The sequence below is a fragment of the Symphalangus syndactylus genome, chromosome 8 (assembly GCF_028878055.3).
Source record: "Symphalangus syndactylus isolate Jambi chromosome 8, NHGRI_mSymSyn1-v2.1_pri, whole genome shotgun sequence".
In the NCBI taxonomy this organism is placed as follows: domain Eukaryota; kingdom Metazoa; phylum Chordata; class Mammalia; order Primates; family Hylobatidae; genus Symphalangus; species Symphalangus syndactylus.
Window position 1 is genome coordinate 73,121,778 of NC_072430.2, and position 19,060 is coordinate 73,140,837.

The following is a 19,060-nucleotide window of genomic DNA, read 5'->3' on the forward strand; positions in this document are numbered from 1 at the left end:
TTCCAAAAGAAGCTCACAATAAATGGCAATGTTGAAATAAATAAATAATTATTGCTATTTTGGGAATGTTGTGTTGTCCTCATGGGTATGCATTCAAATTTTTTTCATACTGATGAAACCAGAAGATACTAAAACTACATTTTCTTGAATCCCAAAACATCCCAGCCCAGAGCAGAGAAAATTCAACATTTTTATAATGTTTCTATGTGACAGCAAATAGCATGTGTCTGACATCATTACTGAAAAGGGAGTAAATGGATGGCAGCGGTGGGAGGGGGACGGGAGGAGTATTTATAATTAACTCATCAAAAATCCCATGAGCATTTTTTAAATACCACACACTCCTCCACAGATAAACAGACAGCAGGACAAGATATGCAATATACTTACTAACTATTCATTCCACACATACATCCTATGCACGTGAGAAAGTCTTTGATTTATAGTGAGTGTCTAGTCTTTTCAAGCACTATGTTAATTATTCAAAGTAGGAGGTTTCAACCAGGGACACAACTAGCATATACACAGGGCTTTTGGTAGACTTAAACAATACATGACCCCTCTAACTGGAGTAATCATGGTTTGTCAAACAGACCCAGGATAGATTTCAGTCTCTCCTCACCCTCTTGGCCTGGCATTTTTACGCAGTGCACAAGCTATACAACCATTCACAGAGCTCCTGTTTTCAATACTAAGCAAACCACCTGTTTCATGGTACCAGGCTACATTCTTACTCCCAGCAACTCAACTCACAACAGCATGCGTGCACTCAAATGAGGAGCTGAGAAGACAGGCAAGCATTCGCTGTGCTCATTGTGACTGTAGTTCCCCAGAAATCATGCTTCCCAGCAATCTTCACTAGTAGCATGAAATTATTTGGATAAGTTGATGAAAAAACAATTATGTTTTGCTGTTCTTCATAAAGCATAACCTAACACTTCTATAAAACAAGGATGATGTCAGTTCTCCAACATTTTGAATAAAAATTTCAAAGTCATTCAGTGAACATATAGTTGATGAATATGTGCAATCGTTTTTTCCACAAGGATTTCTAATGAGATTCTTACAAACACTGGAGAATAATGAAATGCTACAATGATTACTATAAACAGCTCTTACTGTTTTATTCTTGAAAATGAAGGCAGTAATTTACTGTTTCCTCATGTGATACTTGTATAACTAAGTACTTGGGATGTTGAATTATATAATGTAATCTACAAAGTGCTATACCCATATACATTGTCAATATTATACAAATATATGCAAAACAAAAATCACACTCCAAAAATGAAATACACCATCAACAAACCAAATGTTTTGTCTTTATATAATAGCACCACTTTAAATTTGTTCATTTTAAAGTGGCCAGCTTTTCTGGGGTTGTGAGAATGACACATGAGGATGAGTTTATTGTTGTAACTTGCAATGTATAAAAACAATACATAGTTTTATTGCTTTAAAACATACCTCCAAAGATGGCAAGTCCAAATGGATGTGTCATCTGCTCTATATGGCCCAGTCTTCTTCTGTCTAAACCATCAAAGGTGCTGTGCTCAATTTTATCAAAATAGGCATCTACCCAGTACAATCGTGAAGCACTAAAATAATAAAATATTTAGTTATCTCTTATCCAAAAACTATCAGAGCACCTTTTACACAAAGGGCATTCAAAAACAGTAGGGTCAGCTGACACATTTATTAAACAAAGTTTTTAAAATTTAAATTATATTCATTAAAAATTTAATTGTTTTATGTCCCCCAGAAAGAGATAGCTACTTTTCATGAAGTGGCTTTCAATCAATTGTCTTAGAAAACTTAAAATGTTGCTGTCTTTGAGCCAGAAATTTTATTTTCTCCTTGTGAAATCACAAGTTAAGAAAAACATTGGTAGTAATCTATGTTTAAAAGGTTAAATATATTTCTTCCCTTTTTTTCTCCCATAAGTTACTTTGGCATTTCATCTTTATAAGCTTATTTACTGTATTCCTTTTCCTATATTCCTAGATAGATCATCAATTTCTTGAGAACCATATCTTATACTTTTAAAGTTCTCCCAAAGTGCATGTAAGCAAATGTGCATTTGTTGATTGACTCCAAAGATTTCCTAAACTCAAGATGCTCCCTGTAAGAAATTACACACTGCCTACAGTTCATCAAATCTGTACCCTACTTCAAATGGGGCTTGGGACCCACCTCCCCCATCTTGAGTTTCCTCTAAATCTCATCATTCAGCTTTCTCTAGTAATTTTCTCAGAATACTCATGAATTAATTAGCTTTCACCCCAGCAGTAGCTGGCCAACTATGTTTATGTTCTTTGTGTTCTTATTCAATATCCTTCTCCCATCACCAATTAATTATTTAAAATTCCGCAAGGGCAAGCAGTACCAGTTTCCTTACTCCATCATATCACCCAACCTGCCTCATTATGTGTTCTGCAGTAAAAGGGAACTAAGTATCTGGGATGATGATTCCTACTTACGCCCAATCGATGGCCAAGCCATTGGGCCATCCAAGAGTAGTGTTTACTATAGGCAAGAGGTGAGATCCGTCACTCCATGCTCTCATAATTTTAGCAGGACGGAACCAATCAGTGAAGAATAGATACCTAGAAAAAGCAGTAGTAAATCAAGGCTGTTAACACTGGGACAAACTACATGACTTCCAGAGATTTAGAACAAACAGAGATTCTCCAGACACTGCAATTAATTTCGTTTTCTTTATATGCTATTGAGCTTAACAAATTTAGTGTATAACTGACATAATTCTCCGTTAAAATTTAGTTATCAACATGTAACCAAAGTCACAAATACAAATGGCATTTAAATGGGCATTGAGAGAGGAGAACCACTGTCTTAGACTTCAGGAACTAAAACTATTGTCACCCAACATATTCTCTAACAAGACACAATTCAGGTTACCTATTAAATATTCCACATTATTAAAATAAAATAATAAACAACGAGCACAGCAAGAAAACAGATTTCAATCTCTTTCTCTCTGGATTAAACATTCAGGATCCTCTAGTCATTCTTCCATAAGGAATTGATAAATTTGCAGGAAACCATTAATCTCAGATGAAGAAAGCATCCAAATCAACGCAATGCAAACAGTATCTGACCCAAGGCATTGTTTTAATATTCTAAAGAGTGGGAAAAAGATAAGTCTAGAGGCAAAACAAAAAACAAAAAACAAAACAAAAAAAAAAACACCTTTTTCTCTTTTATGGGATCCAGAGGAATCAAAATTAGTCTTTTCCAAAATGTAACTTTCTGAAATGTAACTACTTCATGTCATTTTAAACGAAACATCATCAGGAAAGGAATTCAACAGTTTTTCAAAACCAAAGGCCAAAAGTTTGAGTTAAGACAAATTCATTAAAAAAATAAACTGTTTAACTCACTATAGGGCAATGAAATTTCTTATCAATAATATCAGTTTTAAAATGTGTTTCTTTTATTATCTTACAGAGAGAAAATTAAAGCAGACGCTCCAGATGCAGCAAACAGACTTTTTTAGGCACGTAGGCATTCCAGTCAGACAGGTCTGGAATTTGAATACTGACTGTTGCCTAATAGCTGCGGGCCCTTTCACAAGTCACTTTATCTCACTGCGCCTTAGATTCATTCTCTCTAAAATGGGTATTTATACATACCTCCTTCACAACCTAGCTTTGGGATCTGATGAGATTATATACCTAACGGAAACATAGGGATGGATGTTCCCTGGGTAATCAGGCATTAGTGAGTTAGCAGCCATCTTTTTTATCATTCCACTCATATACAACATATAGCTCAGATTTGTTCTAAATAAACACAGTAGCTGTTAGACATATTTAAATAAGAAAAGTAGGAACCAAAAAGGAATACTGTGAACTCTTCTGTCTTTCCTTGTCTGGCACCACTAATGATAGAATGGTAAAACATGAAACTTTGTGGTCTGAAAAACTTTTTATTCTGAAAACTACTGAATGATTAAGCAAGTTTTGCTAAGCTTTATATCAATATATTAAAGCAGGGAAAGAATCTGCGTCTTTCCTGTTAATTCTGCTGCCTATTCACTCCTTTTCTACTGAATCTATATCACATTGTTTGGTCCTCTGCAACTGTGAAAAAAACTACTCTTCAATGAAGACTGAGAAAACCAAAAGTTAGAAGAAATGTTTTGGGTTTAAAAACAATTTTTTTACTCCCCCAGAATAAAGTTTTTTGAAGGAAAAAAGACATAAAATTTAAGGTGATTTCAACTTATACAGTTCAATCTTATATTTGCTGAACTTACCTAAATCCCTAGGGCATCACTTTTCAATGACTGTAAAAGACATACAGTTTCAAGCTCTTAGGAAAACATGAACACACTTACCCGGCAAAAGGATGAACTACCACTGATCGTGGGTTATTTAAATACTGAACTACTGTGCGTCTCGTTTTATCAGCTAGCCTCATGACACTGATACTCTTGTAATGAGAGTCTGTCCAATAGAGATTCTTTGAAATCCAATCAAAAGCCAAACTTTCAACATTTTCCACCCTGTTAGCTGCAAGAATTTCTCTTCCTATAAGTTAAAATATGGACATGTTTTAAACCAAGTATATTTTGTAAGGCATCAATTTTCCTACTAATGCATACTGAAATTTTGTGTCAGAGTTAGAGCATATTTCAGGAACACATGTGGAATTCTTTTTTTTTTAAAAAAAAAAACCAAACTGTAAGCTGCTGAGCAATAACATGAGATAAACCTAGAATCTATCCATTCCTCAAACTTTGGATCTCAGAGTGGATATGATACTGACAAACAGAACCAGGAATGGTATGGCCTGGATTTACTCCCATGTCCAACCTTCCAGAAAAAAATTTCTCACTGTAGAATATCTGAAGAAGAGATACCTGAGTTCACCTACTACCACCCGGAGACGGTTCTGATAAGCTGACACCACCAGGTACGACCTGAGGGTAACCCTGAGGTATCATCGCCCAACCCTCTCATCAACAGTCTTCCACAGCCACAAAGTTGCCAAGTTTTGAAAAGACCAGCAGAGATACCAGAAAGGAAATCAGAACTGATAAAAAAAAAAAAAAAAAAAAAAAAAACACTTTCCTCTTTATGGAGTTGTTATGCCTTCTTTTACCCTCTTTTTTCTTTTTTTTCACTAAAGAAAATCTGAATCAGAATAAACAGTGATACCTCTTTCTTTTGCAGTAGGAAGAAAAAAAAATCCTACTACTTTTTCTTTTCATTTATTCAGCAAATTGTGATAAGAAAGTTCTCTATGTGATAGACAGCCAACTATATATTTAGAAAACACAATATTGCTAATAGTGTTAATAATTACAGCTTAGATTAAATGAGCACTTACTAGGAGGCAGAAACTGGACCAAGTACTCTACATGGATTCATCCATCCTCACAGCCACTCAATCAAGTAGGCATTAGTATTGTTCCTATTCTACAGATGAGGGAACCAAGTCAAAGAGAAGTTAAGCATCTGGAAAGAAGTGTGGACACCACCCTCAAGGTAATTCATAGTGAGGTGGTGAAAGAGGAGGAGGCAACTAGGCCAAGAGACAAAAATAAAAGAGTAATGAGTGCTGAGATGGAGAGATGCATAGGATGGTCTGAGAGCACAGATTCCTAATGGACCACATGGCAAAGCGGAGGTCTGGGGTGATTGAAAGACACAGAGACTGAAAACTCCACATGTTCTAGGAGTGTGGCTGGAGGTTAATGAGTTAATGATAGAGGCTAAAAGAGAGGGAGATGTTCATGATGACCACCAGGTGGGGATGGGGCACCAAGGAAGGGGTGAGTGGTCATGCCCTTCCTCTAAGGCCTGTGAGAAGTTGGATGAAGCATCCACTTAGACATGTTGGTTTAGAGGTGATTGTAGGATATCCAGGTGACGTACCCAAAAGGCAGCTGGCACTATGGGTCTGAACCTCAGAGAGAGAACTTGCATAGAGATTTTTATCATGACCTACAGAAAGGCTTGCTTGGTCTTTCCCTCATTCCCTAGGTTAGGAGCAAAAACACTCAGTAAATGCACTATTATAAAAGTCTCCCCACAATTACTTATAGTTGCTACATAGATAGTAATCAAAGGCATGAAAGGTGTGAAATTATTCAGAGACAGGAGGACCAATGTTGAACAACAGATTTACAGTTTTTTATAGAACAGGCAAAAAAGAAAGGATCTCCAGGGCACACTAGAAAAAAAATGATCAAGAAATAGAAGGAAATCCAGAAGTATGCTGTCATGGAAGAAAGAATTTTTGAGAGAAGATGGCCGAAGTACCAAATACAGGACTGATAGGCGTTATTTAATTTAGCAAGAAAGAGATTAGAGGTGACCAGGATGAAAGGGGTGTCAACCACCTGGTGGGCAGATTGCAAGAGGTGAGTAATCAGTGAGAAATGTGGAAGAAGGGATAGGAAAGTGCAAATCAATCTTTCAAGAAACTTGACCATGAAATGCAGAGAAGGGGTTGTCACCAAAGAGGAACATGGAGTGAAGGGTAAGTTGCATATTTTTTAGGATGGGAGAAACTTGAGCATATCTGATGATAGGGAAAAGTCAGTAGAAAAAGAGAATTTGGAAAACAGAAGGTATCACTGATGGAGGGAGTTCTCCTGAGGGCTTCATTCAGCTAATCCTGACTTTTAATATTATTTCTTTTTCTTTTTCTTTAGAGACAGGTCTTACCTAGGCTGGAGTGCAGTAGCACAACCATAGTTCACTGCGGCCTCAAACACCTGATCTCAAGTGATCCTCCCAAGTATCTGGCACTACACCACCCACCACATTGGCTAATTTGATTTCTGACAACTCATTTCCTGCATATACTGTGTACTCATTCAAAAAAAAAGAAAAAGAACAATGTAATGCCTCCCTCACCAAAGCATACAGAGTTTAACCACTGACTATGAGGAATATTTTAAAAGGTAGGTTGCTCAGTATATGGACTTGAAGTTTACCAAAAATACGATGAGAATTCCAGATCAACAAAACAGAAGGAAGCTGACCTGTGGAGGTGCCTATGGGAGACTTGGCCTGAATGCAGCTGAGAAACCCAATACTACCTTTTGCTGAGAACTAAGTTCGACTGCAGTTCTCCAAGCTCAGTGGGCCTGATTCTAAGTCCTCAAAAAAGATAATTTCTCGTTCAAAATAGCAGATTGACAAACCAAACATGTTTATCTCCTCTTCCTCCCAAATTCTACTTAAAAGACAGTAAAGTAACAGCAGATGAGTAATTCCAACAAATGTTTGAAAAGTAAGGTATGGGAGGAGTGATAACTCAATCAAGAAGAGGAAAATGCTGCAAACTAAGTGTCAACAGAAGAGAGACACACACCCACATATGCAGAAGCCTCAGTGCACTCACACTCAGAGGCACCAGGTCCTAAGAAAGGCAGGGGCAAGGAACTAAGGGGCTCAGATAAAGTCAAGATAAGGAGCAATCCAATGCCTAGGTCCCTCCCAGATCCTGAGTGTCATGCCACTCCTCTATCTCCTCTAAGGGACCAAGATTTTCTTCTCTGAAGGAGCTGAAGCAGAATGGCTATGGGTTCAGGGCACAGTCCTCAACGCAGAACTGAGATGGATGTGGAACTGAGTACAGGAGGATTATAGGAATATTGAAAGGGTGCCCTCAGCTCCCTTTCCTCTGCCTGCTCCCAGAACAGACCACCATCTTCCCACATCTTCCCCTTACCCCAAGAAGGAGAATGAAGGCATCTATGAAGGAGAAATTAATCACCCCCAGAACAGACCACCATCTTCCCACATCTTCCTCTTACCTCACGAAGGAGAATGGAGGCACCTATGAAGGAGAAATTGACCGTCTCCAGAAAAGACTCACTAATGCTGCCTTGGGTAGCAATCTGGCAACCAAGCCACCTCCCTGCCTGAAGCTCACCAGCTGACAAGGCCTATCCACACATACAGACTTTCGGGTCAGGTTTTATAACCTCACCCTTAATACCAAACTAGCAACTTAGACATTTGGAGAAAGCTTCCATCAAAAAGAAGAAAGTTTAAAAGAAATCAAAAGGAAAAGGAATCCAGAGAAAATGGAAACAGAGGAAGATTAATTTTTAATGTCATATCCATATCCACATCAAGGTCATATCCATAGAAATAGTACTCAGAATGGCACTAGACTCAACACTAGATATTAGAGGTCACTGGAACAATGTCTTCAAATTCCAGATTTAAATTAACTTGCAACCTGTACCCAGCCAAACAGTCAAGATGGAGAGCAAAATAAAACACTCACAGACATTCAAAGACTCAAAATATATGCCACCTACTTATGCTTCTCAGGAAGCTATCATATAACATGTTTCAGCAAAATGAGAAAATAAATCTAGAAAAAGAAATAAATGGCCTGCCACAAACAGAAGGTCCAGCACAGGGGAGTGGCAAAGAGAAGTCAGAAGATAAGAGCTGTGCACCAGGCCAGAGAAAAACAAGTCCCAACTGGAACACAGGATAGGGGTCTCCAGAAGGAAAAAAAAAATTATAGATTGTTTTCTGTCTTTGTACAGGCATTTGATAGAGCTATTGGAGCATTTGGGGAAAATACATGATTGTTATATTAAAAAAACTAAGCAAACGAAGATGGGGCAATTGTCAAAAATTATCCAGAAATGTCATCCTAGAATACTAATTGGCTGAGCAGTGAACAATATTTATATTTATATTATGTTAATAATATAAACACATATGATTAATTTAACCAAAAATTATAATCTAGCTTTTTAAGGAGAATGGGGGGAGGGAAGTCAGAAGCTGGGAGAGAAGAATGATGTAAGAAAGCAAAATGCTCACCTAGAACAAGGAAGTAAATATCAAAAATGATAAATCAAGAAATAGAAGTATAAACAAAGCATTTAGAAACATGGAGACAAACAAAAGAAGAAACAATCAAAAGAACTGTTCCCTCCCCAGAGCAGGTCTGGATTAGGGGCAGGGGAGGGTGGGCAATATGGTTTTATATTGATAACAGATATAATGATATCCAACATTTACTGAACATTTACTATTTTCTAGCCATTACTCTAGATGTTTACATTTATTAGCCAAAAATTCTCTCAACAACCTTATGAGCAATATATGAACTGCATATTTTTCAGACTAGAAAATTGAGGCATAAGTAAATTGAGTAACATGCCCAAAGTTACAAAGCTAGGAAATGTAGGAAGCTGGAATTCAGACCAGGCAGTGTAGCTCCTAAGCTGGCTCTCTTAGTTGGTATGTTATATTGCTTACAAATTTTATTACTATTACAAGCCAAACCATTGGCATTTACATAGTCCAGCATCCCTGAAGAGATGTCTTCCCCTTTAATCAATCTGGCTGCTTGAGTATGAAAAACAGCTTCTAGTCAATTAATCTGTTAATGGCTCTCATACACTTGACATTTCTTTTATGTTAATATTAGTCATTGTTAAAATACACACACATTCGTAACTTTTTTTTTTTTCCGAGATAGGGTTGCACTCTGTTGCCCAAGCTGGAGTGCAGGGGTATGGTCATAGCTCACTGCAGCCTGGATCTCCTGGGCTCAAACAATCCTTCCATTGCAGCCTCCCAAGCAGTGGGGACTACAGGTACATGCCACCACGTCTGGCTAATTTTTTTCTTTTTTTGGTACAAGTGGAATCTCACTATGTTGCCCAGGCCAGTCTCAAACTCCTGGCCTCAAGCAATCCTCCTATCTCGGTTCCCAAAAATAACTTGTTTCTAAAATAAAGGAAAGGTGTTTGTTTTACCTTAATCTATAAAAAAGCAATAAATTTATTTTATCAATCTAGAACTATTTAGGAAGCTTAGTAAAGTCTCTGCTTACAGAAGTCTCCACCCCAAATCAACAGAATGTACATTCCTCTTAGCACCACATAGCACCTATTCCAAAACTGATCACATAGTTGGAAGCAAAGCACTCCTCTGCAAATGTAAAAGAACAGAAATTATAACAAACTGTCTCTCAGACCACAGGGCAATCAAACTAGAACTCGGGATCAAGAAACTCACTCAAAACCGCTCAACTACATGGAAACTGAAAAACCCGCTCCTGAATGACTACTGGGTACATAAAGAAATTAAGGCAGAAATAAAGATGTTCTTTGAAACCAATGAGAACAAAGATACAACATACCAGAATCTCTGGGACACATTTAAAGCAGTGTGTAGAAGAAAATTTATAGCACTAAATGCCCACAAGAGAAAGCAGGAGAGATCTAAAATTGACGCCCTAATATCACAATTAAAAGAACTAGAGAAGCAAGAGAAAACACATTCAAAAGCCAGCAGAAGGCAAGAAATAACTAAGATGAGAGCAGAACTGAAGGAGATAGAGACACAAAAAACGCTTCAAAAAATCAATGAATCCAGGAGCTGATTTTTTGAAAAGATCAACAAAATTGATAGACCACTAGCAAGACTAATAAAGAAGAAAAGAGAAGAATCAAATAGACGCAATAAAAAATGATGAAGGGGATATCACCACTGATCCCACAGAAATACAAACTACCATCAGAGAATACTATAAACACCTCTACGCAAAAAAAAAACAAAAAACAAAAAAAAACTAGGAAATCTAGAAGAAATGGATAAATTCCTGGACACATACACCATCCCAAGACTAAACCAGGAAGAAGTTGAATCCCTGAATAGACCAATAACATGTTCTGAAATTGAGGCAATAATTAATAGCCTACCAACCCAAAAAAAGTCCAGGACCAGACTGATTCACAGCTGAATTCTACCAGAGGTACAAGGAGGAGCTGGTTCTATTCCTTCTGAAACTATTCCAATCAATAGAAAAAGAGGGAATCCTCCCTAATTCATCAAGAGCCCTTCATGCTAAATCAATAAACTAGGTATTGATGGGACGTATCTCAAAATAATAAGAGCTATTTATGACAAACCCACAGCCAATATCATACTGAATGGGCAAAAACTTGAAGCATTCCCTTTGTAAATTGGCACAAGACAGGGATGCCCTCTCTCACCACTCCTGTTCAACATAATGTTGGAAGTTCTGGCCAGGGCAATCAGGCAAGAGAAAGAAATAAAGGGTATTCAATTAGGAAAAGAGGAAGTCAAATTATCCCTGTTTGCAGATGACATGATTGTATATTTAGAAAACCCCATCGTCTCAGCCCAAAATCTCCTTGAGCTGATAAGAAACTTCAGCAAAGTCTCAGGATACAAAATCAATGTACAAAAATCACAAGCATTCCTACACACCAATAAGAGACAAACAGAGCCAAATCATGAGTGAACTCCCATTCACAATTGCTTCAAAGGGAATAAAATACCTAGGAATCCAACTTACAAGGAATGTGAAGGACCTCTTCAAGGAGAACTACAAACCACTGCTCAGCGAAATAAAAGAGGACACAAACAAATAGAAGAACATTCCATGTTCATGGATAGGAAGAATCAGTATTGTGAAAATGGCCATACTGCCCAAGGTAATTTATAGATTCAATGCCATCCCCATCAAGCTACCAATGACTTTCTTCACAGAATTGGAAAAAACTACTTTAAAGTTCATATGGAACCAAAAAAGAGCCCGCATTGCCAAGACAATCCTAAGCCAAAAGCACAAAGCTGGAGGCATCACACTACCTGACTTCAAACTATACTACAAGGCTACAGTAACCCAAACAGCATGGTACTGGTACCAAAACAGAGATATAGACCAATGAAACAGAATAGGGCCCTCAGAAATGATACCACACATCTACAACCATCTGATCTTTGACAAATCTGACAAATCTGACAAAAACAAGAAATGCAGAAAGGATTCCCTATTTAATAAATGGTGCTGGGAAAACTGGCTAGCCATATTAGAAAGCTGAAACTGGATCCCTTCCTTACACCTTATACAAAAATTAATTCAAGATGGATTAAAGACTTACATGTTAGACCTAAAACCATAAAAACCCTAGAAGAAAACCTAAGCAATACCATTCAGGACATAGGCATGGGCAAGGACTTCATGACTAAAACACCAAAAGCAATGGCAACAAAAGCCAAAATTGACAAATGGGATCTAATTAAACTAAAGAGCTTCTGCACAGCAAAAAAAACTACCATCAGAGTGAACAGGCAACCTACAGAATGGGAGAAAATTTTTACAATCTATCCATCTGACAAAGGGCTAATATCCAGAATCTACAAAGAACTTAAACAAATTTACAAGAAAAAAATCAAACAACCCCATCAAAAAGTGGGTGAAGGATATGAACAGACACTTCTCAAAAGAAGACATTTATGGAGCCAACGTACACATGAAAAAATGCTCATCATCACTGGCCATCAGAGAAATGCAAATCAAAACCACAATGAGATACCATCTCACACCAGTTAGAATGGCAATCATTAAAAAGTCAGGAAACAACAGGTGCTGGAGAGGATGTGGAGATATAGGAACGTGTTTATACTGTTGGTGGGACTGTAGACTAGTTCAACCATTGTGGAAGACAGTGTGGCAATTCCTCAAGGATCTAGAAATAGAAATACCATTTGACCCAGCCACCCCATTACTGGGCATATACCCGAAGGATTATAAATCCTGCTGCTATAAAGACACATGCACACGTATGTTTATTGCGGCAATGTTCATAATAGCAAAAACTTGGAACCAACCCAAATGTCCATCAATGATAGACTGGATTAAGAAAATGTGTTACATATGCACCATGGAATACTATGCAGCCATAAAAAAGGATGAGTTCATGTTCTTTACAGGGACATGGATGAAGCTGGAAACCATCATTCTCAGCAAACTATTGCAAGGACAGAAAACCAAACACCGCATGTTCTCACTCATCGGTGGGAATTGAACAATGAGCACACATGAACACAGGGTGGGGAACATCACACACTGGGGCCTGTCGTGGGATGGGGGAAGGGGGGAGGGACAGCATTAGGACATATACCTAATGTAAATGACAAGTTAACAGGTGCAGCACACCAACATGGCACATGTATACATATGTAACAAACCTGCACATTGTGCACATATACCCTAGAACTTAAAGTAAAATACAATAAATAAATAAATAAATAAATAAATAAATAAATAAATAAATAAAATAAAAAAGACTCTGCTTAAAAATTAGATACCGAGTTTTAATTATCAAGTTATAAGTATCATTACAATAAACAGGCAAAACATGCACACACACACACAGAAACCTTTCTCACCTGTGCCATCAATCTTTTGCTTAAAGATCATGTGTTTTGACATATCTGAAAAAAAGATACTGCTGTCCTGGGCATCAAAATCAATCCCAACAAAGAAAGAAGGATTCCCTGAAACTGGAACCATGACATCTTCCTGTGTAGACAAGGTGAACGGAATCCCACGAATAGCAACTTGGGATGAAAAAATGAGGAAATTCTGAACAGCTGTAGGAAGAAGAACACAGCACAGTCAGTCACAGCATGGTTCTTTCCCCACCTCTCAAATTCCAGATAAATGCATCCACAGAGCAAACTTTAAATTATAAAATATAATTCTGAAATAAATGTAAAAATAAATTTTTGGAAAGCATAGTTAGAAATAATACAGGGAAGAAAAAAAGATAAGCAACTATGAGGGAGATACGAGTATTAGAATCTTCCTTCTTCCTAAGAAATGTATCCTTAAAATTTATTTATATGAAAAATGATACCACATGCTTAATTTATAAAATAGGAGACATACCTAATGTAATGACAAGTTAACGGGTGCAGCACACCAACATGGCACATGTATACATATGTAACAAACCTGCACATTGTGTGCATGTACCCTAGAACTTAAAGTAAAACAGTATAAATAAATAAATAAATAAAATAAAAAAGACTGTGCTTTATAATTAGATACCGAGTTTTAATTATCAAGTTATAAGTATCATTACAATAAACAGGCAAAACATGCACACACACACACACAGAAACCTTTCTCACCTGTGCCATCAATCTTTTGTTTAAAAATCATATAGAGCTGAACTCTATAGTAATTCCGTAACAATCCTCAAGTTGGATTAACTTCTGCATAGAGATCTACACCAAGAACCTTACTGTAGATACCAAGATAATTAACAGCAATCAGAAATATAAAGATATAAAGGAGTGAAAGCACGGAAGGAAGGGGAGGGATAAAAGAAATAGGTAAGAAGAAGTGATGTTTAAAATCAAAGAGGAGATTGTGACAGCATGTCAGGGAATCAAGAAGATGAAGGAGGTATGCCCAAGACAAAGATAAAAATTGCAGTAACAGAATTTAAAAGCAAAATTATTAGACAATGCACTATTGATATAATAGTTAGAAATACATGGTTTTTTTGTATGAGGGTGATTTTTCTGCATCTAAAACTACCTAAGAAGTTAACAAATTTGTCTGGGTTAGCATAAGATAATTTATATACTACGCTAGAAACAGCAACATCTGGAGAGCAAGAATCTGTCACAGGCACAGAGAGTTGTAGAAGTGAAAATAAGAAAAACAAATATTGTAGGAGTGCATTTCATCATTAGCTGGGGCCCAAGCAATGGCTTAAGTGTGAATAGATGTGTAGGAAACCAAAGAGGAAGAAAGGAAACCTTCAAGGTAAGAATGAAATCAGGAATATGGAGGCAGATACAAGAAAATCTGAACTGAAAGGTGAAAAACTGTGTGAGGAACTGAGCCACCCCAATGCTCAGGAGTTTACTTTGGAATACAGAGAGAAAAAAAAAAAGTCAGATGAGATTCAGATGTGATTACCTGGTTGAAAGGGGCATATGTGGTGGACTAGAAGAAGTCAAAGTCGGGAGAAGTACAGTACTTCCCATCAAAGTTAAGGCTAACATCTAAAGTAAAAAAGGTATACATAGTATAGAAAGGAGCTCAAAGTTCAACCATATGGAATTTCAAGATCATAGTTGATAGGAGAAAATGGCTTCAGGAAACAAAGGGGAAAGGGAACCAAGAAAACCTTAGATGTGGGATTAAAGCAAAATCCCAAAAGACAGAAATTTACATTTTCAGACATAGTTCTGCATATAGTAGAAGTGGTGCCTACCAAGGAAGACGCCCTGTGGGCTACAGAAAGCTTATTTGCAGTGAAGAAGTTAGACAGGGAGCTGGTCCAATTCAGGAGTAGCAGTTAGTCTAGTTAGAGGTTTGGACACACATACACCTGTGTCACCTGCCAACAACGTCCAAAACAGACTTCTTACCAATGCAGCGGCGCTCATCCGTATCCAGTTGGAAGCCGAATGTGCACTTGCAACGGAAACCCAAACCATCATTATCTGTTCTGTGGCTGAGAACACAGACCTGCTCACAGCCCCCATTGTTATCTTTACAGGGATTGGTAGCTGGAGGGAAAAATGCACAGGGTTAAATTGCAATTAGAAATGTGTAATTATCCAAGACACGAAGCCACTTCTAGTCCTTTTCACCTATAGGTGAAATAGAGTAATGGATTAGCAATATGTTGAAAACATTACTACTGGATACATCCACATCTGGCTACCCTAACCCTCCCAATTTCACTGCTGCTCTCCCATCCACTCTCAACTGACGGTGGCAAAAAAAAAAAAAAAAAAAGAAAGGACTCCTACAACTTTCTCCCCAATAATTATGTCAGAGTATGTCTGCTATCCTCCATGATTAGAAATAACTATCAAGGCTAGGCGCGGTGGCTCACGCCTGTAATCCCAGCACTTTGGGAGGCCGAGGCGGGCGGATCACAAGGTCAGGAGATCGAGACCATCCTGGCTAACACGGTGAAACCCCGTCTCTACTAAAAATACAAAAAATTAGCCGGGCGAGGTGGCAGGCGCCTGTAGTCCCAGCTACTCGGGAGGCTGAGGCAGGAGAATGGCGTGAACCCCGGGGGGCGGAGCCTGCAGTGAGCCGAGATCGCACCACTGCACTCCAGCCTGGGTGAAAGAGCGAGACTCCGTCTCAAAAAAAAAAAAAAAAAAAAAAAAAAAAAAAAAAAAAAAAAGAAATAACTATCAAAAGAAAACCCACTCTTCACTGCTTTTTTGCCATTTGTAGGATATAATAAATATTACTCACTGGATGCTTACTTTGTAAGTAAACCAACTTAATAACCAATAGCTCTAAGAGGTAAGTATTAGTCCTCCAGTTTTACAGAGTAGGAAGCCAAGAATCTAAACAGTTAAATAACTTGCCCAACATTATTCAGCAGCTAAACAGCTTGACTAGGATTCAAAGCCAGATCTGATTCCAAAACCTTAAATGTCTGCAACACAAACCAGTTTATACTTCCAAAAGCCACTCTCAAAGTAGTGACCTTAGGAAGAGCACTGCCACAGCTAGAAATTTTATATCTGCTTTTAAAATTGTCTTCTTAGCCTTTCACTTATTCTTTAAAATATTCTCTTTATCTTCTCAGGCGGATTGATTTGGGGAAACAATAGGCAGATATCATTCTGAGCCAAATAATGAAAATAGTAATTTGAGTGATCACATTGATCACTGATCTAATGGATCTAATGTGAGGGCAGGTGTGAGTTTAGTTGTCAATTGACTGTAAAAACTATTCCAAATAGATATTTCCAAAAATGTTTTCAGATAAAATAGCTATATATTTTCCCAGGATGATGACATTGAAGGAGATTCATCTGAATGTGTCAGTTCTAGTGGTTGGGCTTTTGTTAAGTTAACTGCATTACTTTGTAGTCTTTCTTCATCCTAAATAGATCCATCACTTTACATGAGAGTTTTAAAGCAAATCTGTTTTCCTCTAAATTATTGTTCACCAATATTAAGCTTTCTACCAACATAGTGTAGTTTATGTTTCTTTTTCTTTGATCCACAAGCAAATACAGAAAAGAGCCATATAGAGTCCACATAGACGTATCAAAGCTCAAGCTATAACCTGGAAACATAAACAAAGCTTATGATAGGCCAGGTGCAGTGGCTCACGCCTGTAATCCCAACACTTTGGGAAGCCAAGGCAGGAGGATCGCTTGAAGCCCGGAGTTCCAGAAAAGTCTGGCCAACATAATGGAAATCCCATCTCAGAAAAAATAAAAAGAAAAAATCACGTGGTAAAATAACAGAAGAAGATTAAGCAGTGTCTGAATCAAAATATGTCTTTTTTTTAAATAAGTGACCAGCCAAAGAGGCACCAAACCCAGTTGGCCTATGACAGATTAATCAGAACCAAAGAACAGGTGCCATACATATGCAACAGAGAAGAAAAAAACAGCTCTGACACTACCTAAAATGGACACTTAGACATGTCATTTTCTTCTATGGGACCTGTTTCCTTAACTGTAATATGAGAAGTTTGAAATAGATGTTTTTCCCAGTAGAATGAGGATAGGTATTTTGGTTTGGTTTGTGAGCTGCTATATCCCCAAGCATCTTTGCAGGTGCCAATAAACATCTGTTAAATAAATCTCTAAATTCCCTCCAGATTTGGCATTTAACTCTGAAATACATCAGTTTCTTCAGAATGCTCCTAATCTGCAGAACCAGTTTCAGAGAGTTTAACTCTCTGGGTAACCCTTCATATACTTGAGAATGCCACCCAAATCACATGAGACCCCTCATTAACTTCCAAAGCTTTGAGAAAACCTTTCCACCAAGTCCAGTACCAAGCATGGTTACCACTGTTCTGAGGCTTACCATAGGGCTGTCTGAGGGAATGGTAAACAGTCACTCCATAGGGCCTCAGGGAAGCCTGGTAGTACACTTGTGGGTTGGTCTCTGTGAACTTGTTTGCCTTCAGCACGGCCATCTTTGTCCAATCAGTAAAGAACACCTGACCTTCAAATAAGCTTATTCCAAAGGGATGAGGAATGAGGGAGCCTCCATGAACTACCGTCTTCCTGTTATAAAAGACACACATATATCATACAATTTGTTAGTTTTGCTTTATTATAATTAAAGCTGTAGTTAGTTCAATTAAATGCCTGAAAAGCTAAATAATTTCTTGTCACAAATACGGAATAGATAGAAAAGATACATTTTAGATGTATACATATTTCCATCTACAGATGATAGAAGGATTTTCATGTTGTCTCTTCGAAAAGACCCTTGAGACTTACATTCCAGTCCCAGTCAATCCTTTAGCTTGTCCTAGACATTTTTTGGAATTTACTGTTTTCCCTTTTGTTCTTCATTCCTTTTAGGTTGCCCCACATCTAAAAGGCTAAGATGTGAAATAGCATTTTGAATACCATAGGTGAAAGAATATACCAAGACTTTGGAAGTCTGGGAAAAGATGTCTTTGCCAATTATTTTCTACTGCACCATTGACCATTTCCTAGCAATTAGGGAGCAGGACAGTGAGTGGTAGGGTTCAAGCCCCAGCAAATGCCCACATCTGTTCCTGATGTCACTGTAAGGAAAGCAAGAAGCAATGCCACTACCACTCTTATGCATCTGCTTAATGGAACTATCAACTGATCATACTTGCAATGGAGGCCCAAAGCCACTTAACTGGGAAGAAAACAGAAGTAAAATTAGGAACTAAGCAAAGAGAGGAAATCAACAACGCCCCCCATGACTATGTCTCCATAAACAATGATTCAGTTAGACACATGAACAGAGTGAGGCAGAGGATGGTTGATACGGGAGAACTCTTATTTTCTTTATTTTGGCATAACACAAAGACCTCAAAGAAAAATCTTAGCATCCCCTGAAAACTAAAAAGGACAACAGAGCTCTAAGAAAAGACCTGAAGATATTAAAGGTGGGAAACACACTAAAGGGGAGTAAACAAAGAAACCTAAGGTGGCAGGTTAGTGCACACTTTGAAACATTCTATAATGACATGGTACATTAAGATTAGAGAATAGTTTCTTTTTCAGTTAGCAAATTCCAAAACCCTGAATGCCACCTGCTGGCAAAGCGAGAGGCAATGACTTTATGATTTCAGCTGTACTTGTGAGCTTTAATACTTCTCTGATGTTTCTTCACAGCCAGCAAACCACTCAAATCTTTTCAAAACTCCATTGATTTTTCTTTTATGCTTTACTTTTTTTTTACTTCAGCAAAAGTTAGACTATATAATATAACCCTAAAACATCCC

At 37.7% G+C, this 19,060-nt stretch overlaps 1 protein-coding gene across 1 annotated transcript in view; it reads right to left on the reverse strand.

Moving 5' to 3' along the window:
• Nucleotides 1–19,060, reverse strand: part of LRP2 (LDL receptor related protein 2) — a 227,289-nt gene that overhangs the window by 125,181 nt on the left and 83,048 nt on the right. The window contains exons 14-19 of the mRNA XM_055289622.1: nt 17,653–17,855; nt 15,222–15,362; nt 13,221–13,424; nt 4,361–4,553; nt 2,481–2,606; nt 1,468–1,598 (exon numbers count right to left, since the gene is read on the reverse strand). Coding sequence (XP_055145597.1) covers nt 1,468–1,598; nt 2,481–2,606; nt 4,361–4,553; nt 13,221–13,424; nt 15,222–15,362; nt 17,653–17,855 — 998 coding nt within the window. The remainder of the gene's footprint in view (nt 1–1,467; nt 1,599–2,480; nt 2,607–4,360; nt 4,554–13,220; nt 13,425–15,221; nt 15,363–17,652; nt 17,856–19,060) is intronic.